The sequence below is a fragment of the Misgurnus anguillicaudatus genome, unplaced genomic scaffold (assembly GCF_027580225.2).
Source record: "Misgurnus anguillicaudatus unplaced genomic scaffold, ASM2758022v2 HiC_scaffold_29, whole genome shotgun sequence".
Taxonomy (NCBI): domain Eukaryota; kingdom Metazoa; phylum Chordata; class Actinopteri; order Cypriniformes; family Cobitidae; genus Misgurnus; species Misgurnus anguillicaudatus.
This window is the reverse complement of record NW_027395279.1, coordinates 6,435,429-6,457,554: the sequence shown is the minus strand read 5'-3', so window position 1 is coordinate 6,457,554 and position 22,126 is coordinate 6,435,429. Positions and strand designations below refer to the sequence as shown.

The 22,126-nt window shown below is 37.0% G+C and overlaps 1 protein-coding gene across 1 annotated transcript; it reads right to left on the bottom strand.

Moving 5' to 3' along the window:
* LOC129441792 (butyrophilin subfamily 1 member A1-like) lies at positions 1–18,114 on the bottom strand. The gene is made up of 9 exons (XM_073865079.1): positions 17,987–18,114; positions 16,629–16,705; positions 16,070–16,420; positions 15,658–15,930; positions 15,084–15,191; positions 14,659–14,691; positions 2,899–2,943; positions 1,007–1,033; positions 1–707 (listed from the first exon to the last, which is right to left on the bottom strand). Exons 2-9 carry the CDS (start codon positions 16,684–16,686, stop codon positions 181–183), a joined length of 1,422 nt encoding a protein of 473 aa, XP_073721180.1. The 5' UTR covers positions 16,687–16,705; positions 17,987–18,114; the 3' UTR covers positions 1–180.
* Between the last annotated feature and the right edge of the window lie 4,012 nt (positions 18,115–22,126).

The following is a 22,126-nucleotide window of genomic DNA, read 5'->3' as shown; positions in this document are numbered from 1 at the left end:
CTGTTTTATTGTTATACAGCATCACATGTATGTATGCACAAAACTCATTTCTCTTAGGGGACAAAAAACTATCATCATTCATCATGACATGTTTCTGAAAATGACACAAACATCCCTGTGTATAATACCAAGTTACAAAAAAAAAACTTTAGAGGATTTATATTTTTAGATTAAATCTCATTAGAGATCACAGATAATGATTGGTGCAAAGTCAATATGCCAAAAGACAGGATATAGTTTCTTATTAAAAGATTTATCAATAAAAGAGTAGATATGACACATAGACTTCACATCATAAAAAGAGACTCGACCCTCCTCATAATCCACAAACACCCCGACTGTCTGAGGTGCCACACTTAAGGAGAGAGAGACAGATGGATCCTCACTAGCCTGATAACCTTCATATCTCAAACCAGCCATCCAGTATCCATTCTCAGGATTCAGACTGATATACCCCTTCCTCTTAACAGATTCTCTGGCCACACCAACAAACCAATCACTTAACCCCTTCACCTCCACCTCATAGTAAAAACACCCTGAAGTGAATCCTTCATTTCCAAGAACACATGTACGTACATCAAACTTGTTATTTGAGTTCTGATCTTCATCCTTCACTGTTCCTGATTGTTCTTCATATCTCACTTGTTTCCCATCATCAGACACAATGAGACATGGATGAGCTGAATCAGGATCCAGAGTCACATTCACTGTTAAAATATTGAGATTTCTGCTTTACAGATGAATGTTGTAATAATGATGATAATAATATTATTAGTTTATGTCTTTCTAGAACACAACATCACTTTACAGAGAAATAAACAAACATAAACACACTGCACAGAGAAAATTAACTGAAACAAAACAAGACAAATCTGAACAATAAATAACAACAAATGAACACAGATGAAAAATATAAAGAGGATAACAAACAATAAAACCACATACAGTCTCATCTAGCAGCTGTAGATCTATAACACTTTAATGATGTCATCAAACTTTAACTTACCTGCATATTTTCTTAACAGTAATTTCACTAAAAACAGACAGACAGTAAAGAGTTAAACAGAGATCATAACAGAATTATACTTAAGATTGAGAATGAGATTAAAACATTCACAGTCAAATCTAATAAATCTGTTACATATGATATGACACACAGTGGCCCTCATTTATCAAAAGTGCGTAGGCCCCTACACCAATTTTCCAGCGTACACCTGGCGTACACCCAAAACCACGGTGAGTTTGAGATTCAATACGGACGTTGTCATACGGCACGCTCAAATCCTACGCCTGCTCAGGAGGTGGTGTACGCACATTTTGAGTTAGTGCAGAAATGCGCAAACACTTCCTAACACCACAAAACGCACTGACAAACTAAATTATATGATATATTATGAACCACTGTAAAAAAACTAAAACATAGTAATTATAAACTTCAGTGTTTATTTTTATGCAACATGAACTTCAATGTTTAATTTGTGTGACTTTAGCAAAGCATTTGATTTGTATGCATATGTTTTCCTGAAGTTGCGAGCCGTTTCAGGGCAGAGCACGTGAGCGGATCGGAGCATTGAGCGGTGCGGTAATACCATCAGAGCGCCTTTTTCCGAAAATTCCGCTCGCTCAGGACCGCACGTTGAACCCAGAACGCCATTTGATAATTTGCTACTTCGAGAATCTGTAGAAACGTCTAGCAATAAGTTATGGAATTCAAGCCTTATACATAAATGTAAAGTTAAAATCAAAGTTAAGATTGGACAGGAAGAAAACATTGAAAGGGACTGCGGAGAGACTTTAAAAGTTTAGCAATCCTGGAATCTGAAGCGGCACATTGCAAGAAAGCACAAGGATGTGCTACGAAAACATGGTAATAATGCATCAAAAGGTAAGCTAGTTACATACCATTCCATGATAAATGAATAGCTACACATGAATAGGTAAGGTAAAATGCTTGTGTTGAATGGAGCCGTAAATCGATCATGATGACATGCCACGAATTATGGCCACAAATTATCTTTTATGTTACATTATGGACACTTCTTTTTCTTATTTAGTCTAAAGTATGGCCATAAATATAAAATTCGTTCCCAATATTCAACAGTTTGTTCCTTGGAATTAATTATTATAATATTTTGTAGTTACTATTACAAGTATTATTACTTCAAATTATGAATTAGCCTAATAAAACATGTGGATGTCGTGGAAACAAATTGTTAATTTGAATTATATCTGGAGCTCCGTATCAAACTGGATCTTAGCTAACAAACAACTGTATGTAAATACAGAAAAACACACTACAAAAGTTACTACAGTACATCATTTTAAAATATTATTTAAAAAAAACTTAACCGAACCATTAAGCAGACATATAATTTAGATGTAGGCAACAGTAAATAATAATGATAATAATAATAATAAATAATTATTCTTCTAAATATCAATTAAGTGTCATTAATAAAAAAATAATAATACAAATATTACAAAATGTCATCCAATTATTAATGTCTTTAATCCCGCTCTTTAAACTCCCAAATAAAACAATTTTGTTTCTTTCCACTTCCCCGGTTTGTCGTCTTTGCCGTCTTCCATGTGTCAATGTCGTAAAATGAGGGCGTGGGGGAGGTGGAGACTTGAATTTATATGGGCGTGTTATTCTAATGACGATCGTTTTTAGCCGCGGCATTTATGAAGGGCAGGTATTGCTTACACCTGAATATCAAAGGTACGCACAGTTTCATAAATCAGGCGGTGAGAGGAGTGTAAGCATAATCTTACGCCAACACATACGCCCGTTTCTACGCAAGAATGATAAATGAGGGCCAGTGTGGTAAATGCTTTAGCAAATAAAAGTTTGTCTAATAATGAATCATTTATTAAAGACATTGAAAATAAACTCACAACTTTTTACAGTCCCCTTCTCTATCATTGAAAGTCTATCATGTTCTAGAGGTTTAAGATGTAAAAAGAAAACAAATTAAGTACTAAAACAAATTAAAATAAATAAAAAACGAACATATAAATATTTGGTCATATGAATGATTTTATGTTTGTTTGTTGTGATCTGATCATCTAAACTTAAATCACACAACAGACACACAGATGTTTGTGTAAACATTTACAGTGCAGGTGGATAAAGTTTGTGAACTCTTGATCATAATGTCTGAGTTTCTCTCTTTTATCAGCAGTAACATTCACTGAGTGTTTCATGTATTGAGTGATTATTTCAGCTTCAGATCAACACAAGAGTCAATAATATTTCTGCACTGATCCTCTTTACATATAAAACTCTTTATGTTCATCAATATTACTGAGATGTAATTTTATTTGAGATGATGTTAAAGTATCTCAGTCAGGTTGAGATCAGGACTCATGGGTCACTACAGAAACTGTTTTATCTTCTTCTGTTAATCTTGAAGTACAGATGACCGCACAACTCCTGATAAATGTTTACTGTAAATGACAACACACAGTCCAGGACCTAATACAGCAAACAGCTTTAAATCATGATGTTTGTCTTATTGTGAACTGTGAACATCAAGACTGTCAGAAATACTCTTTATTACTTTATACAATTCAACAATTCTTCATCTTAGATGTTCTGAGGTCTTTTTTGTACACTTTTAAACATAAAGGTGCCATAATGCCACAGAAATTAAACATGGTTTCTGTGAAGAATTTTAAACACTCAAAAAAGATTGCTGTGTCATCAAAGCTTTATACTGAAAAAGGTTTTTGGAGACGATTACAAAATAATAAAGAACTTTCCAAAAAGCAATTAAAGTGATTCCCCTATGACTACAAGTGAATAAACCTTTATTTATTTAAAGTGTGGTGTTTATAAACCTTTGACTGATTGATTAGTATGAAATGTTTCCTCTATGGCAGTCTTGTGTCATTGATTGTATCATTAAAGTGTAATTCACATACATCTTCCACTCTACACTGTAAACAGGTTTCACGTGGTGTTATAAATCTAGTCTTAAAATATGGAAACAATATTTTACTTAATAAAAAATAAGAAAGCAAAACGTTTATGTATCTGAAATAACCTACTGTATTTTACATGCATTTAATGCTTATATAATGTGTATTTATTAAAGGGAAACTTCACCCATTTGCATTAAGCTTTGTACCGTTAGAACCCCAGTCATGTTTTTGAATGGTCGTGCACCATTCCCTCAGTTTCCCCTGAGAGGGGAGAAATACTGATTTCAGTGAGGCACTTCCTTCTTTCAATGATGTAAAAATCGTCATTTTGCGTCATTGAAAGAAGGAAATCCTGTATCTCTATTGAGTGTGAAAGACTACAGACACTCATTCCTCATTTTTCCAAGGTGGGGGCTATGGGTGGGACCCACTCACGCTTCAGACCAATTACAGATAAGTGGGTGGGACTTACGAAAATATACGAACACAGACCGAAAAAAAACGACCAGCCGCCATCTTTATGCTAAGCTAAGCTAAACAGAAGTTGTGGAGCGAGCCAGAATTCATGTTACAATAACAGTGGAAGTTAATCAATATTACATGGAAGAGGGTGATTTTACAAGCGTGATGCTCTAATCCGCTGTACATTGCACCTTTATGAGCCACAATACTGCAAAGAGCTGAGGCAGATGTAGGAACAGAAGCCCGAGGAGTAGGCCGGAGCCTGGGCGTCGGCTGGGTAGAGGAGCCCGGTGAAGAAGCAGCAACCATCGGCCTCTGCTGCGTAGAGAAGCTTGCCTGTTCTCTCGCTGTGTGGCTTCTTTATAACATTTCTGCATCAGATAAGGATATGGACGTTTGTTTGGTGAAGGTTTCTATTGTAATGTTCTGAGTTTTGTGTTCCAGCAAACTTTAGTGTCTTTTATTTTGAAAGAGATTTAATTTGAAGACATTTAATTATTTTTGTAATGTCATACGTTTTTCTTATCCATCTATCTTATTTTCATTCTTCATTTTTTTATATTATACAAGAAAAAAATTTACTTTGTGAAAAATAAATAGTTTAAGTTTGAGTGACGTCACTTAGTGGCGCTGTCGCGTCTGACTCTCTCAGTTCTACATGTGACTGGAGAGAGTCAGGTTGGTGTTTTTGCATCTCTGTATAACGATTGATAAAAATGTAAAAATGGTTAAAAATATGAGTCAATATCAATGTTAAAAGTGTTAAAAAGATGGATTGAGTGCATATATTTGATTTTCTGTGAAGAATCAGATGCATTTAGCAAGTTTTACAAACGAGTGGCCTTAATATGTTTGTTTAATGTTGCCGCCCGCACACTAATTTGGAGTGAGAGTTTTTCCTTTTAATATCAGTTTTAAATACAAAATTTTGGTGGATTGAGTCTGTAGAAGTGATATGTTGTCTATTTAATTTAAGTTGAATGTGTGTAATTTTTATTTAAATCGTATTTTGTGTATATTTAGTCAACTGAGGCCCAAATTGAGTTTGCAGTCACTGTGTTAATGGAGGACACGGATTAATCTGTTTTGTCTCACATCCTTCAGATAGACTGTTGGTGAGAGGATGTGTGTGTGTGATCCCGTGTCTTTTGTTTATTAAACTGCAGGTATGTAAATCAACAAACCACTATACGATCACATAACTGAGTGAAATTGGCTAAATATAGTCTGATGATAAATGTGTTTCCTGTTAAGTGTAATGTTAATGTAAAGGAAAAGTGTACATGTTGAATTCATTTTATTTTGTTTTATAATTTTTGTTTATGTATATTTGTGTAAGAAATGTAATGAGTGACCAAAGAGAAGAATTGAACTTTATTATGGAGACTCTCAGTTCTACATGTGACTGGAGAGAGTCAGATAGACTGTTGGTGAGAGGATGTGTGTGTGATCCCGTGTCTTTTGTTTATTAAACTGCAGACGTGGTTCACCAAAGAGCTTGGAGTCGGTGTGTCATTTGTGGTGCTGGTTGAAATCCGCTACAAATTTGGTGCCGTGACCCGGATTTCAATAGATCAGCCATTGCAGATCGCCGGTGGAGACCATCGCTAACACCTTCTACGACAAGATCTTTGGAGAATAGATAAGCAGTACAATTTAAAACATGGACAATCATAGTTTTGCACACACTAGAACACAAGAGACATTGCTGAATGCAAATGTTGGAAATGTTGATGTTACCCCTGTGAATACTGTTCCAATGTTACAGAGAACTTCTACTGGGTTGGGGCGGGGTGTTCTGTTAAATGGTATGTTAGAGCAGAGCATGATATCTAGCCCAGTAGGTCCCTCTATGCAAAATGTCAGCCACACAGGCCAGGTTAGGTCTAGTCATGACTCACCTGTTACTTATAGTGAAAGACATGGTGCTACAGTAAGTGACCAACCAAATCAGTGGCAAACAATGGCAGACCTAATGAAGCAGCTAGGTAATGAGATAGGTAGCCAAATAGCTGCTAGCTTGTCATCAACAGGCCAAAATGTCCAGAGAGACAATACGAATGCTCAGCAGTCTTCAGCCCAACCCCCTGACTGGTCAAATCTCAACCTAGTTGTCAGACACCAAGATGTAAAAGAACCTCCAGCATTCAGAGGCGACAAAAGTGATAGATGCACCATTGATGAATGGGAGGAGTTAATGCAGACCTATCTAAATAAGAAAGGACTTGGTGTGCCAGAACAAGGTCAGGAGATTCTTGATAGATTGATGGGCCGTGCTAAAGATGTTCTAAGAACGTGCATTCGTAACAATCCCCTGATTAATGTGACTAGAGACCCACATGTTATCTTCTCTATTTTGAGACAACACTTTGGAGATGCAGTCTCATCCACTACTCCGCTGAGAGATTTTTATGAAACCTTGCCCAGACGGTCAGAGAGTGGCTTAGATTACTGGATCAGACTTAATAAGGCTGTAGACCTGGCAAACGAGTGCCTGAAAAGACAAGGAAAAAGAATTGAAGACCCTGGTCATGAGGTTACAATGATGTTTGTCCGACACTGTCCAGAACCAACCTTGTATGCAGCCCTTCGGAGTAAACCACTAGAGACCTGGACTGCTAATGAAGTGCAAGCACTGATAGACAGTCATCATATGGATAAGCATTTAGCCAATGTGGAGAGAGCACAAAGGGTTGAAGAGAAGCCTTCTGGTGCTTGGTGTATGACACAGCAGCAGGTTGCCGACAGTAGTCAGTCCAGTGGTCTAGATTCAGCTCTCCTTGGTAGGGCAGTGTCTCTTCTAGAGCAGCTTATCATCTCACAGAAGGAAAGCATGCAAAAAGCAGAGCATGTAAAAACCCCATCTGGAGAAGCAGTTTTACGTTCAGGCACCTGTAGAGTTTGTAAAGCTTCTGATCACACAACAAAGACACACTGCTTTAAAGAGGGCCTGTGTTTCAAATGTTTCGAGACTGGGCACAGAGGCTTTGAGTGCCCCAAACAAAAGCCAATGAAACCAGAAACAAACAGAAGTTCCTCTGCCCCTGAGCACCCTTTAAACTAGAAAGCTCACACTGTAAGGGCAACAGTGTGAGTACTGATAAACTAAAGCCCCCAGAGAATCCAGTTAATGTCCATTTTAACTTAGTTGACAGTCTGACTCCAAAAGTAAACAGTGAAAAAGAAATAAGTACTTTTAAGACTAGTTCCTGTTCACTTAGAGAACCAACTTACAAGAAAGTTAGTGATGAGGATGAACTGTTTCAAGTTCCAGTACTAGTTGAGGGACAAGTAGAACTCCAAGCCCTAATAGACAGTGGATCTGTAACCTGTACATTGAGTGAAACAGCTGAACGCACACTTCAGGACCACAAGATTATCTGTGACAGGGTGAGAAAACCCACAACAAAAGTACTCACTGGATGCGGAGGCAGCCAGGCTAAGACAAAATGTACCTATGAACTAAATGTTGATCTGCTTGGATGTAAGATGACAGTCAACTTTTTAGTTGTCCCAGGCCAAGATGATGACATGATCGTAGGCTCTAATGTTCTAAGACACGTGACGCAACAAGCAAAGAGAACAAAATGGTACTGGGAGAATATTTCCCAGCCTGTTAAGGAAAACAGTCATGATCCCCTTCTCGGTCTGCTTTCCAATGTTGACCGTTGGCACGGAGAAAAGATCCCAAAAAGAGTTGGCACTGTAATGTTAAAACAATGTGTGACACTGGAGCCACAGCATGAGCATCTGATATGGGGCAGGCTAAAAGAAGAGGTCCCTCTGTCTGTTGGGAGTACAGTGATGGTAGAGCCCTCAGCTTCTCATTCTGCACCAAGAAACATCATGATTGCTCGTACTGTGTGCCCGCTGTGGGGTGACAGATGGATTCCCATGAAGGTGATAAACATGCTGGATCGTCCTATTGTACTTCGTCGGAATGCAAAGATTGCTCAAGTGCATCCGTGTCTTGCCCTCGAAGAGTTACAGCTAACAGAGGACATAAAGCATGAGCCAAGACCGGTCCCTCAGAATGTTCACAAAGAAAGTGAGATGTTGCAAACTGACTTCAGAGTTAAGTTGAGAGAGTTGGGACTGAATGAAATCGATATTGACTCCTGTGAAGTTAATGATTTTTGGAAAAGACAATTGGCTGACCTCATTGTGAAGTATGAGAGCACTTTCTCCCGTGATAAGCTAGACTGTGGTGAGGTCAAAAACACTGTCCACAGGATACATCTGAAAGATGAGAAGCCTTTCCGCCTTCCCTACAGGAGAGTCCCGCCAGCTCAATACCAAAAATTGAGACAGACACTAAATGAAATGGAGGAGCGCGGTATCATTCGAAAGTCAAACAGTGAATGGGCCTCCCCTTTAGTTTTAGTCTGGAAACCCTCTGGAGAATTACGAGTGTGCACAGACTTCAGGTGGCTCAACCAAAGAACAGAAAAAGACGCATACCCACTGCCCCACCAAGCTGACGCTCTTGCCTCCTTGGGAGGGAACTGTTATTTCAGTACCATGGATTTAACATCGGGTTTTTATAATATCCCAATCCATGAGGAAGATCGTAAATACACAGCCTGCACTACCCCGGTCGGCCTATATGAATACAACAGAATGGCTCAGGGCTTGTGCAATAGTCCAGCAACGTTCTCTCGCATGATGACTTCAATCTTTGGGGACCAGAACTTTCTTTCCCTCCTTTGTTACTTGGATGACTTGCTGGTGTTTGGAAAGACGGAGAAAGAGGCACTCGACCGCCTTGAAATGGTGTTTTCTCGTCTCAAAGATCACAACCTCAAATTGTCTCCAAAGAAATGTTACTTTCTGAGAAAAACTGTCAAGTTCCTGGGACATATTGTATCAGAGAGTGGCATCACAACTGACCCAGCAAAAGTGTCTGCAATCAGTGATCTCAGAGTGGTGGAGCTGATGGAAGAAGATGGAAAGACTCCATCACCGACAAAAATCAAATCTTTTCTTGGAATGGCAAACTATTATTCACATTTCATTGAGAGTTTTTCATCATTAGCCAAACCTCTGTATAAACTGACTGCTGGACAAAAGATCAAAGGTGGAAAAGTTGGCCCCAGAGCTGTCAAACCCAAGCGTCTGAAACCTGAAGATTGGACTGCAGAGTGTGATTTAGCTGTGGAAAAAATTAAACATGCACTTGTTAACACAGTTACTTTGGCTCACCCAGACTTTCAGAGACCTTTCCTCTTGTCCACGGATGCGTCTATGGATGGACTAGGTGCGGTTCTGAGTCAAACACCTGAGGGAGAGAAAAAACCGAGACCTGTGGCATTTGCAAGTAAGTCCCTGTCAAGAGCTCAGTCCCGTTACCCCGCCCATAGATTAGAGTTCTATGCTTTAAAATGGGCAGTCTGTGATAAATTTGCCCATTGGCTGAAGGGGACTAAGTTCACAGTATTAACAGACAACAATCCTCTGACATATATTATGTCAAAACCAAAGTTAGATGCCTGTGAACAAAGATGGGTGTCTAAGCTAGCGCCTTTTGACTTTGACTTGAAATACATACCTGGCACTCAGAATGTTCCTGCTGATCTGTTAAGTCGACGCCCCTTTGCAAAAACTCTGGAAGTTTGTGAAGCTCTTAAGGGTGAAGCTCAACTTGTAACATCCGAAGCAGTTCAAGAAGCTTTCCGGTTGTCAGTGAATGTACTCCAGATGTGTAACAGTAGTGTTCAGAGTGTTGAAGCTGGGAGTTTGCACCAGATTGAAAATGAGGGAGTGAAAGCTATTTTAGAGTCCTGCATTGACTGGGAATCCACCAGACCAGTTCGTGGTGCTCAGCTTTCCCACTGCACTCACAGTTTAATTCAAGGAGGTGAGGATGCACTCCCTGTCTTTTCACTTGAGGAAATTCGGGTAAAACAGAGAACAGATTCCACTCTTGCACGTGTTATATTCTTTGTTGATAGAAAAAGGAGACCATCACGAAGAGAGAGAGACAATGAAACCGCATCAGTACTGAGAATGCTGAAACATTGGGAAAAACTAGTGATCAGAGACTGTGTTCTGTATCGCAGGTCGAAGGATAGGGTAGGAAAAGTCAGGTACCAACTAGTTCTTCCTGCTTCGCTTCGAAGTGCTGCTCTGAAAGGAACTCACAATGATGCCGGTCATCAAGGGCAAAGTAGGACTCTTCACTTAGTACGGCAGAGGTTTTTCTGGTCTGGAATGGACACAGATGTCAAAAAGTATGTTTCACACTGTAAACGCTGTGTCGTTGGAAAGACTCCAGAACCTGAAGCCAGAGCACCACTGGAGTCCATCAAAACAAGTGCACCATTAGAACTTGTGTGTATTGATTTCTGGTCTGCAGAGGGGAGACATGGAGAGAATGTTGATGTTCTTGTAATAACGGACCATTTTACGAAATTGGCCCATGCGTTCCCCTGCCCGAACCAAACAGCAAAAGTGGTAGCTCAGAAGCTGTGGAATCAGTTTTTCTGTATATATGGCTTCCCACAAAGAATACATTCTGACAAAGGAGCAAATTTCGAAAGCCGACTGATTGCAGAGTTGCTACAAGTTTCTGGTGTCCGTAAGTCCCATACTACACCGTATCACCCGATGGGTAATGGGCAAACAGAAAGATTCAACCGTACTCTTGGGAGCATGATCCGTTCTTTGCCTCCACGATCAAAAGAGAGATGGCCCCAAGTGATACAGACACTCACATTTTCATATAATTGCACCACTCATGAAACTACGGGATTTGCACCCTTCTACTTGATGTTCGGTAGAGTACCGAGGCTGCCCGTAGATATCATGTTCGGAAATGCCCTGAAGAATGATGAGATGCAGACTTACGATGAGTATGTGGACTGTCTTCAGAAAGATTTCAGAGAAGCTGTAAAAATTGCTCAAGAAAGTACAACTGAAGCCCAAAGGAAGCAGGCGAGAGAGTATAACAAGAGATCCAGAGGTGTGGCTTTAGAAATTGGAGACCGTGTCCTTCTGGTTAACAAGAAAGAGAGAGGAAAAGGAAAGTTAGCTGATGTGTGGGATTCTGTAGTTCATGTGATAACTTGGAAAGACCCAACAGTGCACATCTATAGGGTAGAAGACCCAGCTACAAAGAAAAGTAGAGTAGTTCACCGTAACTTTCTCTTACCTGTCAACTTCCTTCCTTTGGAGAAACCAGAAACCGATACCACAGTGTTCTCCACAATCTCTGAGGAAGAAACATATGAGATGAAAGACCAAAAGCACAAGTCTATGTTCAGTTCTGAAAGAGAATCTAGGAGTGGCAGGATTGCTGCCTGGATATTGGAAAGCCGAGGCCCAAAAGAGTCTCAACCTGTTAAGACGCATTCTGTTCATGGACAAAGCACTAGACAAGCCACAGAGATTGACACATTGTCTTCAGCAGATCATACAAGAGACCGTGACCCTTTGGTAGTAAATAGTGGAAGCAACCACAGTGACTTTCCTTGTGGCAGTTGTGATATTGATGATGTCAGTCTAAATGGCCAGAATACAGATGATGGGAGCAGTGTGACTAATTCAGACTCAACTGGAATGAGTATTGAAGAAGAAATTGTTGAAGAGTCTGTGACCAGTCATAGTGTTCAAACAGAACCTAATACTGTCCCAAGTGAAGCCAGTTCTGAAAGTAGATCAGACAGTAGTCACAAGTTTAAAGTTCCAAGTAGTAAAACCAGAGTCACAAAGAAACTGTCCCCAAGAAAAGTAAGTGTGTCAGACACTGTTTTGAAACCAAATGAAGGTAGTGTGAGAACTAGATCTGGTAGATTAGTAAAGCCTGTTAAAAGACTTCTTGAGTGTATGAGCATGGTAATAAGTGAGCCACATACTACTGATCCTTTAGCAGAATTGCTCAGAATCCTTTCCAGTCTTGTTGGATGTTAAATTTCATTGTATAGTGTTGAAGTGTTCTGAATAATGTCAAAGAGTAAGCATGTAAAACTTTAAGAGCATTTGAGAAGTACTTTATTGAGGGATGTATGGTTATATGTATAAGGGCATATTTCTTCCAAGCAAGGTTTATTGCTATTCATTTGAATGACTGAAGTCTGGATATCCCTTTAAAAGGAAATTGTCTCATATACAGCCTTAAAGTTTGCTGAAATTTGGGAGGGGAGAGTGTAATGTTCTGAGTTTTGTGTTCCAGCAAACTTTAGTGTCTTTTATTTTGAAAGAGATTTAATTTGAAGACATTTAATTATTTTTGTAATGTCATACGTTTTTCTTATCCATCTATCTTATTTTCATTCTTCATTTTTTTATATTATACAAGAAAAAAATTTACTTTGTGAAAAATAAATAGTTTAAGTTTGAGTGACGTCACTTAGTGGCGCTGTCGCGTCTGACTCTCTCAGTTCTACATGTGACTGGAGAGAGTCAGGTTGGTGTTTTTGCATCTCTGTATAACGATTGATAAAAATGTAAAAATGGTTAAAAATATGAGTCAATATCAATGTTAAAAGTGTTAAAAAGATGGATTGAGTGCATATATTTGATTTTCTGTGAAGAATCAGATGCATTTAGCAAGTTTTACAAACGAGTGGCCTTAATATGTTTGTTTAATGTTGCCGCCCGCACACTAATTTGGAGTGAGAGTTTTTCCTTTTAATATCAGTTTTAAATACAAAATTTTGGTGGATTGAGTCTGTAGAAGTGATATGTTGTCTATTTAATTTAAGTTGAATGTGTGTAATTTTTATTTAAATCGTATTTTGTGTATATTTAGTCAACTGAGGCCCAAATTGAGTTTGCAGTCACTGTGTTAATGGAGGACACGGATTAATCTGTTTTGTCTCACATCCTTCAGATAGACTGTTGGTGAGAGGATGTGTGTGTGTGATCCCGTGTCTTTTGTTTATTAAACTGCAGGTATGTAAATCAACAAACCACTATACGATCACATAACTGAGTGAAATTGGCTAAATATAGTCTGATGATAAATGTGTTTCCTGTTAAGTGTAATGTTAATGTAAAGGAAAAGTGTACATGTTGAATTCATTTTATTTTGTTTTATAATTTTTGTTTATGTATATTTGTGTAAGAAATGTAATGAGTGACCAAAGAGAAGAATTGAACTTTATTATGGAGACTCTCAGTTCTACATGTGACTGGAGAGAGTCAGATAGACTGTTGGTGAGAGGATGTGTGTGTGATCCCGTGTCTTTTGTTTATTAAACTGCAGACGTGGTTCACCAAAGAGCTTGGAGTCGGTGTGTCATTTGTGGTGCTGGTTGAAATCCGCTACACTATGCAAGAGAGGAACTTTGCGCGCGTTTGGAACGTTTATTTCACGGACATGTTTCGGTTTACGAGCAGACGCGCTGCGGAGTATATAAGCTTGGACGGACTCGCGCCGTTTGCTTTCGGTTTAACATTTCTGGATCAGATAAGGATATGGACGTTTGTTTTGTGAATGTTTCTGGTCGCGTGCTTATTTCAAAGACGTGTTTCGGTTTACGAGCACAAGCTCCAAGAGCTGAGGCAGCGCGTCTGTGGAGATATTATGCAGGGGACGCGTTTGTGTGGAGGATGCAGGGATAAACGGACTAAAGTGAGTGTTTATATTTTCTTTGTTATACTAACGTGGCATTTATGTACACAATAGCATATCTGAGCGGTGTTTTATATGTCTATATTGTGAGAGCAGTGAGGCCAATAATAACACAAATGTAATTACAGTAAACAAGAGACAAAAAGAAAATTGGTAAAACTAAATAAACATTTAAAATGCATACACTTTTTTTAAGTACTTGGAAAGACATTTGTACTGTGGATCTGAAACCGCACGTTACTGTTTGAATAAGACTTTGCTACACACCAGGCCAGAGTGTTATTGTGTGTACCACAATGTAACATCACGTTTAAAAGTAAATCATGATTGGTGTCAGTCAGACACAGTGGTGGTGGCTATTTTCTTTGTTTTACTAACGTGGCATTTATGTACATAATAGCATGTCTGAGCCGTGTTCCGAGTAATGGGAGTGGCTTGCAGAGCTGTGCATTGTGGTGCATAGTGGCAGTTGTAGTTTTTCATACAAATGTGCTCTAAAGTCACTTTTTGTCTTTTCTCTGTCAAATAGGCACAAAATTCTACATTTATGTTACATTTTGACTACAAATATGACTCACTTTCCATAAAGATTAATGTTCCTATCGGTGAAATGGCCCTTTAAGTAATTAGTTGACCAAAACTCTTTTTATACAAACAATATATCAATAACACAAATAGTTAACACACAACATTACCATTTTTTAGTCTCCTCTCTTCACGTGGTAGTTCTGAACAGAAAAAAAATATATATAATTATTTATTAACAACTACAGGAATAAAAACTACAAATATAGAAAATTTTTTATAAAGATTATTTTCTGGTTTAAATTTTGATTTGCCCACTTGACACAGTGATGTCTTTACAGGATGATGTGTGCAGTTTGCACCGCACAGCACAGCCAATAAAACGACTGTGATCTGTCTCAATATTTTACTTTTAAGAGCTATGGGAAGTGAAATCTCAAATTACTGTGTGCTTTCTTTAAAAACTGTAACAAACAGCTTACACAAAACCCACTAACTCAGCTCAATTTTTTATATTTAACTTACTATAGGCTACACATACAGTACATATGGAAATACATTATATTAAATATAGCAAAACAAACATGAATGTTACCTCTGTGTCTATAAACGCACACAATGATCAATACTGCAGTGATCACAATGAACACAGATCCAACAGAAATCAAGATCACTGATGAACTCCAAGAGTTAAACATTTTACCTGTAACACAAAACTGTTATATTAAGAAACTAGGCTCACTGTTTACAGTCACTTACTGTTTTATTAGAAATAAACATCAATAAATGTGTTTTTGTATATGTTCAAATGCAATGCAAATCTGTTTCATTACAACAAAACTGTACAACAGAACTGATATAAACCCAAATATGATCATCATCTTAAAGGACCTCTGTCTTTAAGAAAAGTAATACATTGTCACAGTTATGTATACACCTATGTAAACTGTGTGGAAATGCAGTGTGCATTATATTATATAAATTAGATTGCCATTAAAATTTTCCACTGCCCTTATTGTGTTCCTCTGGGGTCCCACCACCCTCTTTATCTAATGTCATTGATTATATTCAATTTAATAATTAATAGTTTTTATGTAATCTACAGAATCAAATCATCATCAGACAAAATAAACAACATACTCAGAATCAGTGTGTGTGTGTGTACTTACTTGATGTAATAATCTCAGTCTCCATCATGTGATGTCTCATTATGACTCTACAGTGATATTTACTGTCTCTGTTATATACAGTGATCATGCGTTTTACTCTGAATCCATCTGTCTCTCTCTGTTTGTCTGTAGATTCAGATGTCAAAGTGACTCCTTCACTGTCCAGCCACACAAGTTCAGGTTCAGGGTTCCAACCTTTAGATTCACACTGAAGATGAAGTCCACCAGAAACATCAAATCCATCTACAGTGATGAGTGGATGACTACCTACAGCTACACATCAAGGGTAAAACATTCATTTGGTGATTATTTTCTGCCTATGAGGTTTTTCTTTTGCACTAAAACCAATACTGAACATCACTTACAAGAAAAATCAATTTTGTTCAATGTTAATTATCAGTGGTTTGCTCACCTTCAACTATGAGATCAACAGTGATGTCATCATAGTTGGTTTTGGACTGAATTAAACATTTATAAAGTCCTTCATCAGAGATCTGAACTCTTGAGAGTTTGAGTGATGTGTTTCCTTTCTGTAGTTCATCTTTAAACACTTCAGTTCTTTCTCTGTACGACTGAAGCTGATTTGTGTTTTTGTCTTCATGATTTTCATAGAGATGAACTACTGAGTCTTTGAGATCAAGTCTAAACCACTTGACTCTCATGTTTACAGCACTGATGTTGGGTTTGAGAGAACAGGGCAGAATCACATCTTCACCAGATACAACGATGAGAGGATCTACAGGTCCAACAACAGCAAACTGATCTGTAAGAGACAGAAAACAGGTCTGAAATCTGCTGTTTTGGTGATTTTATCATGTTAAAATTGTTCCTAAAGAAACAATTAATAGCATATCAATGACCATTATAACAAAAAGACTGGTTTCCTGCCAGTCTTAGAAATCTAACCGGCAACTTTAGGAACTAAGCCACAACTTCCCCCCATGAGTTTGTAATAATGTGTGAATATTTACCAGCTGTTGAATCTGTGATTCCAATAATAATCATCAGAGTCACACAAATGAACTCCATCACTCCAAAAAAACAGCTTCTTAAAAACATGACAAAATAAAAAATAAATGTTTATGGGAAAACACAAATTTCACCTCTATACCTAAAATCAAATTTTCTTATAATAAAACAGATTAAATGTGCCAAAGAATGCATTGAAATAATCTTACCCAGAAGGTATCTAACTTTATTAAGTGCAAACATTATCCAGAAAAAGTTTAACATGTCCATTTACAACCCTAGGATTCTCCTTTGAATTAAATGGTCTATTATTACCCTATTTAGAAGGGTCATGAATAATAATTTTGAGCTCTGCTCTGATTGGCTGTTACACAGCGAGTATATTGCTCATATCAGTTGCTCACATTAGTAAACAGATTTTATATGTTTGAGAGATTCAGATTTTGAGGAATAATCAATTGTTACGAGATTGATAATGGACGTTTTTAAATGGTAAGTTTGTGGGGGTTTTTTTTTCAGTATGGACCTGCAAAATGTAACTGTATCTTCAATACTATAATTTCAGTGTAAACGTTAGCATATAGCATTAACTAGCATATAGCAATAACTCAGCAGTCACAACTTTGTTTTTAGTTTTTTTTAACAACATTGTAATTAATTTAATGTGTAATGTGTTTCGGTCTTTTGCATGCATGAGGTTTACATAAGAAGGAAACAATTGTGTTTGAGGTTCATGATATGTCATTAAAAAACTCTTTATTATTAATCTATGCCTAGAAAAATAAAGTTTTACATCCTATAAAATGTAAATGACTGAAGTAAAAACATTTGTCAGTGAGAAGGCTAAAATAAAACTGTGTTAGTTTAAAAAATACTTTTAGTAAGTCAATAACTTATATATTTAGTCAGATTTCTGGTTTCCATGTTTTCTGGGGACCCTTCATAGACGTAATGCATTTTATACTGTACAAACTGTATATTCTATTCCCTTCCCCTAACCCAAACCATCACTGAAAACTTTCTTGTACCTTAGATTTTCAATAAATATCATTCTGTTTGATTTATAAGGTTGTTTCCTCATGGGGACCTCAAAATGTCCCCACGAGGTCACAAATTTACTGGTATTATATCTTTGTAATGTCACATTGTGTCACAACTTGATAATTACCAGGTACACACACACACACACACACACACACAGTGCTCTACAATAAATTAAACATATATGAGCAATAAAAAACAATTTAAAAGGTCTAACTCACTAAATACACAAGATCACATAAAGTTGTTCCTGCAATGCTAACATTGTTTATTCAATACTGATGATATGGACAGACTCAGATAAATTCATCATTCTTACCTTCAGCACAGCATTAAGTTTGCTCACAATCGTCTAAAGCGTCTGAATAAATTCTGTTCATGTGGGTTTGTATAAAAGGATCAAGCAGTAACTTCATTAATTTTACTTTCACTTGTGAACTTATAGACTGGAAGTTCTCACACGACCCCCCATCATCCTGATAAACAAGAAACTGGATTCATTTCCTCTTTCTGTGTGGACTGAAATCTTTAGGCTTTAACAGGAAACTGTTGTATTTCGGATGGGGGTTGTCATATTTTACTGCTTTAAGGGTCATAACCAGCAGGTCATGTCAGGATTAAACATAAAGTAAATGAAGAATAATTTAGAAGCATTAGGATTTTGTGTGTTGTGACATTTTCATTATTTAGCTTTAGATATCATGAATACAGTGACAGTTTTAAAAGATTTAATTTTACCACAAATATAAAAAACCTTTGACTGCACACAGATTCAGTGTGAAGCCCACAGCTGGAATGAGATTCAATTCATTTGCAGAGACTCCAGGAGGAGGAGTGTAGTGAAAATACTGAAGGGTAGAAGTGAAAAAAAAGTGAAGCTCCATCCTAACCAAACTCTCTCCTAAACAAACCCTGCAGCCTGACTTTAAACTTTTAAGGCCTTTTTTGACCCTAATCGCAGTGCTTTATGTGGGCCGGAAAGCGCCGGTACTCAGTACCGCCACTTCTAAATATAGCTCTTGAGCATACCACCACCTCTCCGTGCTTTTAGCATACCGGAACGCTCATTTGCACATCTGTTTAAAAATCAGAGGTTTCATTTAATCCTTTGGGTACGCTGCCGCTTTTCAGAGTGCCCTTAATGTACGCTTCCTAATTCGTCCCACCAAGAGCAGAGACTACATTACCCATACGCCCTTGCGTTTACAAGTTAAAAGCGCATGCGTCGCTTATCCCGCTGACTGTCAGTCCAATGCAACCATAGCTGCTTGGTTAAAATGAAAATACAATGAACAATTAACCCTCTGGGGTCTAAGGGGTTTTTAGGGCCCTGGGGTGCTTTTTTCAGTTGCTTAAAAACATATTAAATTGCAAAAGTCTCTTAACACTGCGTTCAGCACAATATCATATAATCAACATGTATGTACATGTTTGTATTTTTGAGAGAAAAATGTTTATGCGTGGTTTTTGAAAAAGCAAAAATTTTAAGTCACTGATATAAGTCCACAAAACTCATTCTAAACATGTTTTCCCAAGTCTTTTCAAAACATGATCTAGTAGTCTAGAGTTTTTTATTCAAAATGATGTGAAAATCATTCGGCCTACTCATTCACATAAAGCAAGATATTGAATTACAATTTCTAAGACACTTTTGCTTGGGAAAGGCTGTATGCGTGGAGGCGGGAAAGCTCCTGAATAATCAGTGATTGACAGCTGAGAGACAAAAGGGTTGCATAATGAGCCACATAATGAGCCTTGTGGGGATGTTCAACAGGAATGTAACTTTCTCTGTAGTAAAACCATGATGGTTTACTTTTCAATTTAAATGTAAATACACACACATTATATATATATATATATATATATATATATATATATATATATATATATATATATATATTGATATTATATTAATTTCACAAGTATAAGTAACCTTTTAAAAACCATAGTTGCCTAATCCGACCTCTGCCTCAACGTCAGGGATCACACCAGCCCTCATCTGCAAACAGCACTGGTAACTGATGTGTGTTGGGTTCCCGCTACGTCAGCAGTAACAATCATAAATATTTTAAGAACAAGCGGGTGCCCGATGTCCCTTTAGCTTTCTCTATCTCTGTCCTGACATGTGATAGAAAGATCAAGGCCGTCTCCAGCCGCACAGCAATTCTATCTAATCTACTGCCTATTATACGTCATTCTGAGATTGATACAGTGCCAAAACCAGTTACTGTTAAGTTAGCACTTCTGAACATCCGTTCACTAAAGAACAAATCCTTTTTAGTTAATGATCTTATCACCACTAACAACCTGGGCCCGGTTCCCCAAAACGTTCTTATCGCTAAGTACTTCTTAACCTATTCCTTAACCTCTCTCTTAACTCTATGGCACGGTTCCCAAAACGTTCGTATGCTAAGTATATCTTCTGTAAGTCACACTTTCGTAAGGTTGGTCTGGACCATTCGTAAGCTCTCTCTTAGCGTTGTTTGAGCGCAAAACGCTATCGCCGCAGTCTTTAGAAATCAGCGCAGCGCAGTACAAGTCAAACTATGGTATGCTGACAATGATTTTATGTTATGGACATTTTTAAGACCTATAATAGAATATGTTTGCAATGGATAGAGGACTATTTATGCAGTTGACTTTATTTGGTATCAGAACTATTGAATCAAAGACGGCGCGGGTGTTTGTTCCTCATTGAAGTCTGTTCCCTCTATGTTTATAGCGTTTTCATCACGTTATATTTATAATTTAATTTCGAAAGATCAAAGATTTCAATTGGTTATACTAAAAAGCAATAATATCATGTATTCTATTACACAATTTATTAAATATTTCATATTTGACAGTTTTATGTCTTTTAACATATACACAGCAAAATCTGGAACCTCAGAATAACTCTTATAGAGTTAATTTCAACACTTTAAAAGTGTCTCATGGGGTCCACTCCCAATAGAGTTATTTTAACACTTTTGAAAGTGTTGGCACGTTGACTCTTTTAAAGTGTTAGCAGTTGACACTATACAGAGTTAAAAATCTAACTATAAATTTACACTAATCAGTGTTAAATATTTTTTATTTGTTAAAAATTAACTCCCTCTGTGTAATTTGTCAACTCCAATGTAGTGTTATATTTTTTAATATGGTGTTAATATGGTAAATGTAAAGACAGAAACATATTAAGGAACTTTTGGGACAAAAAAACTTTATTTTAAACAGTTTTTTTTAATGTAACAATACAGCAGTATAATCTATCATTCTCATTTTAAAACTATTAATGGTTTGATTTTTTTTTAAATGTCATCTGATCAACATTTATTTATGACAGAAAAATTGTCCTCAATTTATCATAAATTTAAGTGTTCATTAAATTAACATATTAACATCCGAGACAACTAAAAAGCACATTCCCAATCTATAACAACAGTAAACATGCGATGCTTCAGTTCATACAAACAAGTTTGACTTCATTTCAATCCAAAATCCATGTTGGTCTTCACATATTAACAGCAGAATATGATGAACCAGTAGCTGTAAGGAGGTGATATGATCCTCGACGGTCAGACCTTCAGACTGGATATTGAACTTTTCTGTTAAAAAAACAAAAATAAAAGGGGAAATTTCAGTATTAAAAAACAATAGAAAATGCAAAAAAACTATTTATGTTTTGCACAAAATACTCACTTTGTTATAAAATTGCTCTTCATCTGAAGAAATTTTCATGTAGGCCTATTTCTGTGCTCCTCTAAAGTCCCCAAAGCAAATCTCCTGCACACATTAATGGATTTAAAAATATATATATTAAACTTAAACAGCATATAAAGCAAAAAACAACAACAAAAAAACTCCCAAAAACATTATACGAGTATGAATTGCTCCATCTGAGGCTAAGACCTAAACTCAACTGCTGCATTCATATAATGACAATAACACATGACTCTTAATGTTAAACTTGATACTAACAGCAATATAAAACATATCACCTTACAACTCACAAATATTATTGATCAAAATATTATTTATTGAACATTTACTTACCATTTACAGTAAAAGAGATGACCTTCTGCTTGAACTGCATCATCCAAAAACACGGTTCAGTGTCTGCTGTAAAAAGTGGGAGGTCTTCTCTATTTAACACCCTAAGAGTTAACAAACTCTACTAACAAAACACTGTAGGAGTTGATTTTTTAAAAAAGTGGTAACACTCTGTTTTGACACCAACTCTTCATTTTTATAGAGTTAAATAAAATAGTTTTAACTCAATCCAGTGTTAAATTAACTCTGAACTCTTTATATTTCCATTAACACTGGAATTTTAACTCTGCAAAATTTGCTGTGTAGCCTGTCATTTTCTTTTCTTTTTTCTCTACTGTTTGATTTAAAACTGTTATGTTTCCAAACCTAATAAATATATATTATACATATAATATGATTCATACTGTAAAAATAATTGACTTACAAT

Excerpts from the sequence above, each read along its gene's own strand:
- LOC129441792 (XM_073865079.1), bottom strand. The coding sequence starts at position 16,686 with ATGGAGTTCATTTGTGTGACTCTGATGATTATTATTGGAATCACAGAT. Across the intron at positions 15,931-16,069 it reads TGTTGATCTCATAGTTGAAG|CTGTAGGTAGTCATCCACTC; the intron begins GTGAGCAAACCA and ends CTTGATGTGTAG. Across the intron at positions 2,944-14,658 it reads AGAGAGGAGACTAAAAAATG|AACATGATAGACTTTCAATG; the intron begins GTAATGTTGTGT and ends TTAAACCTCTAG.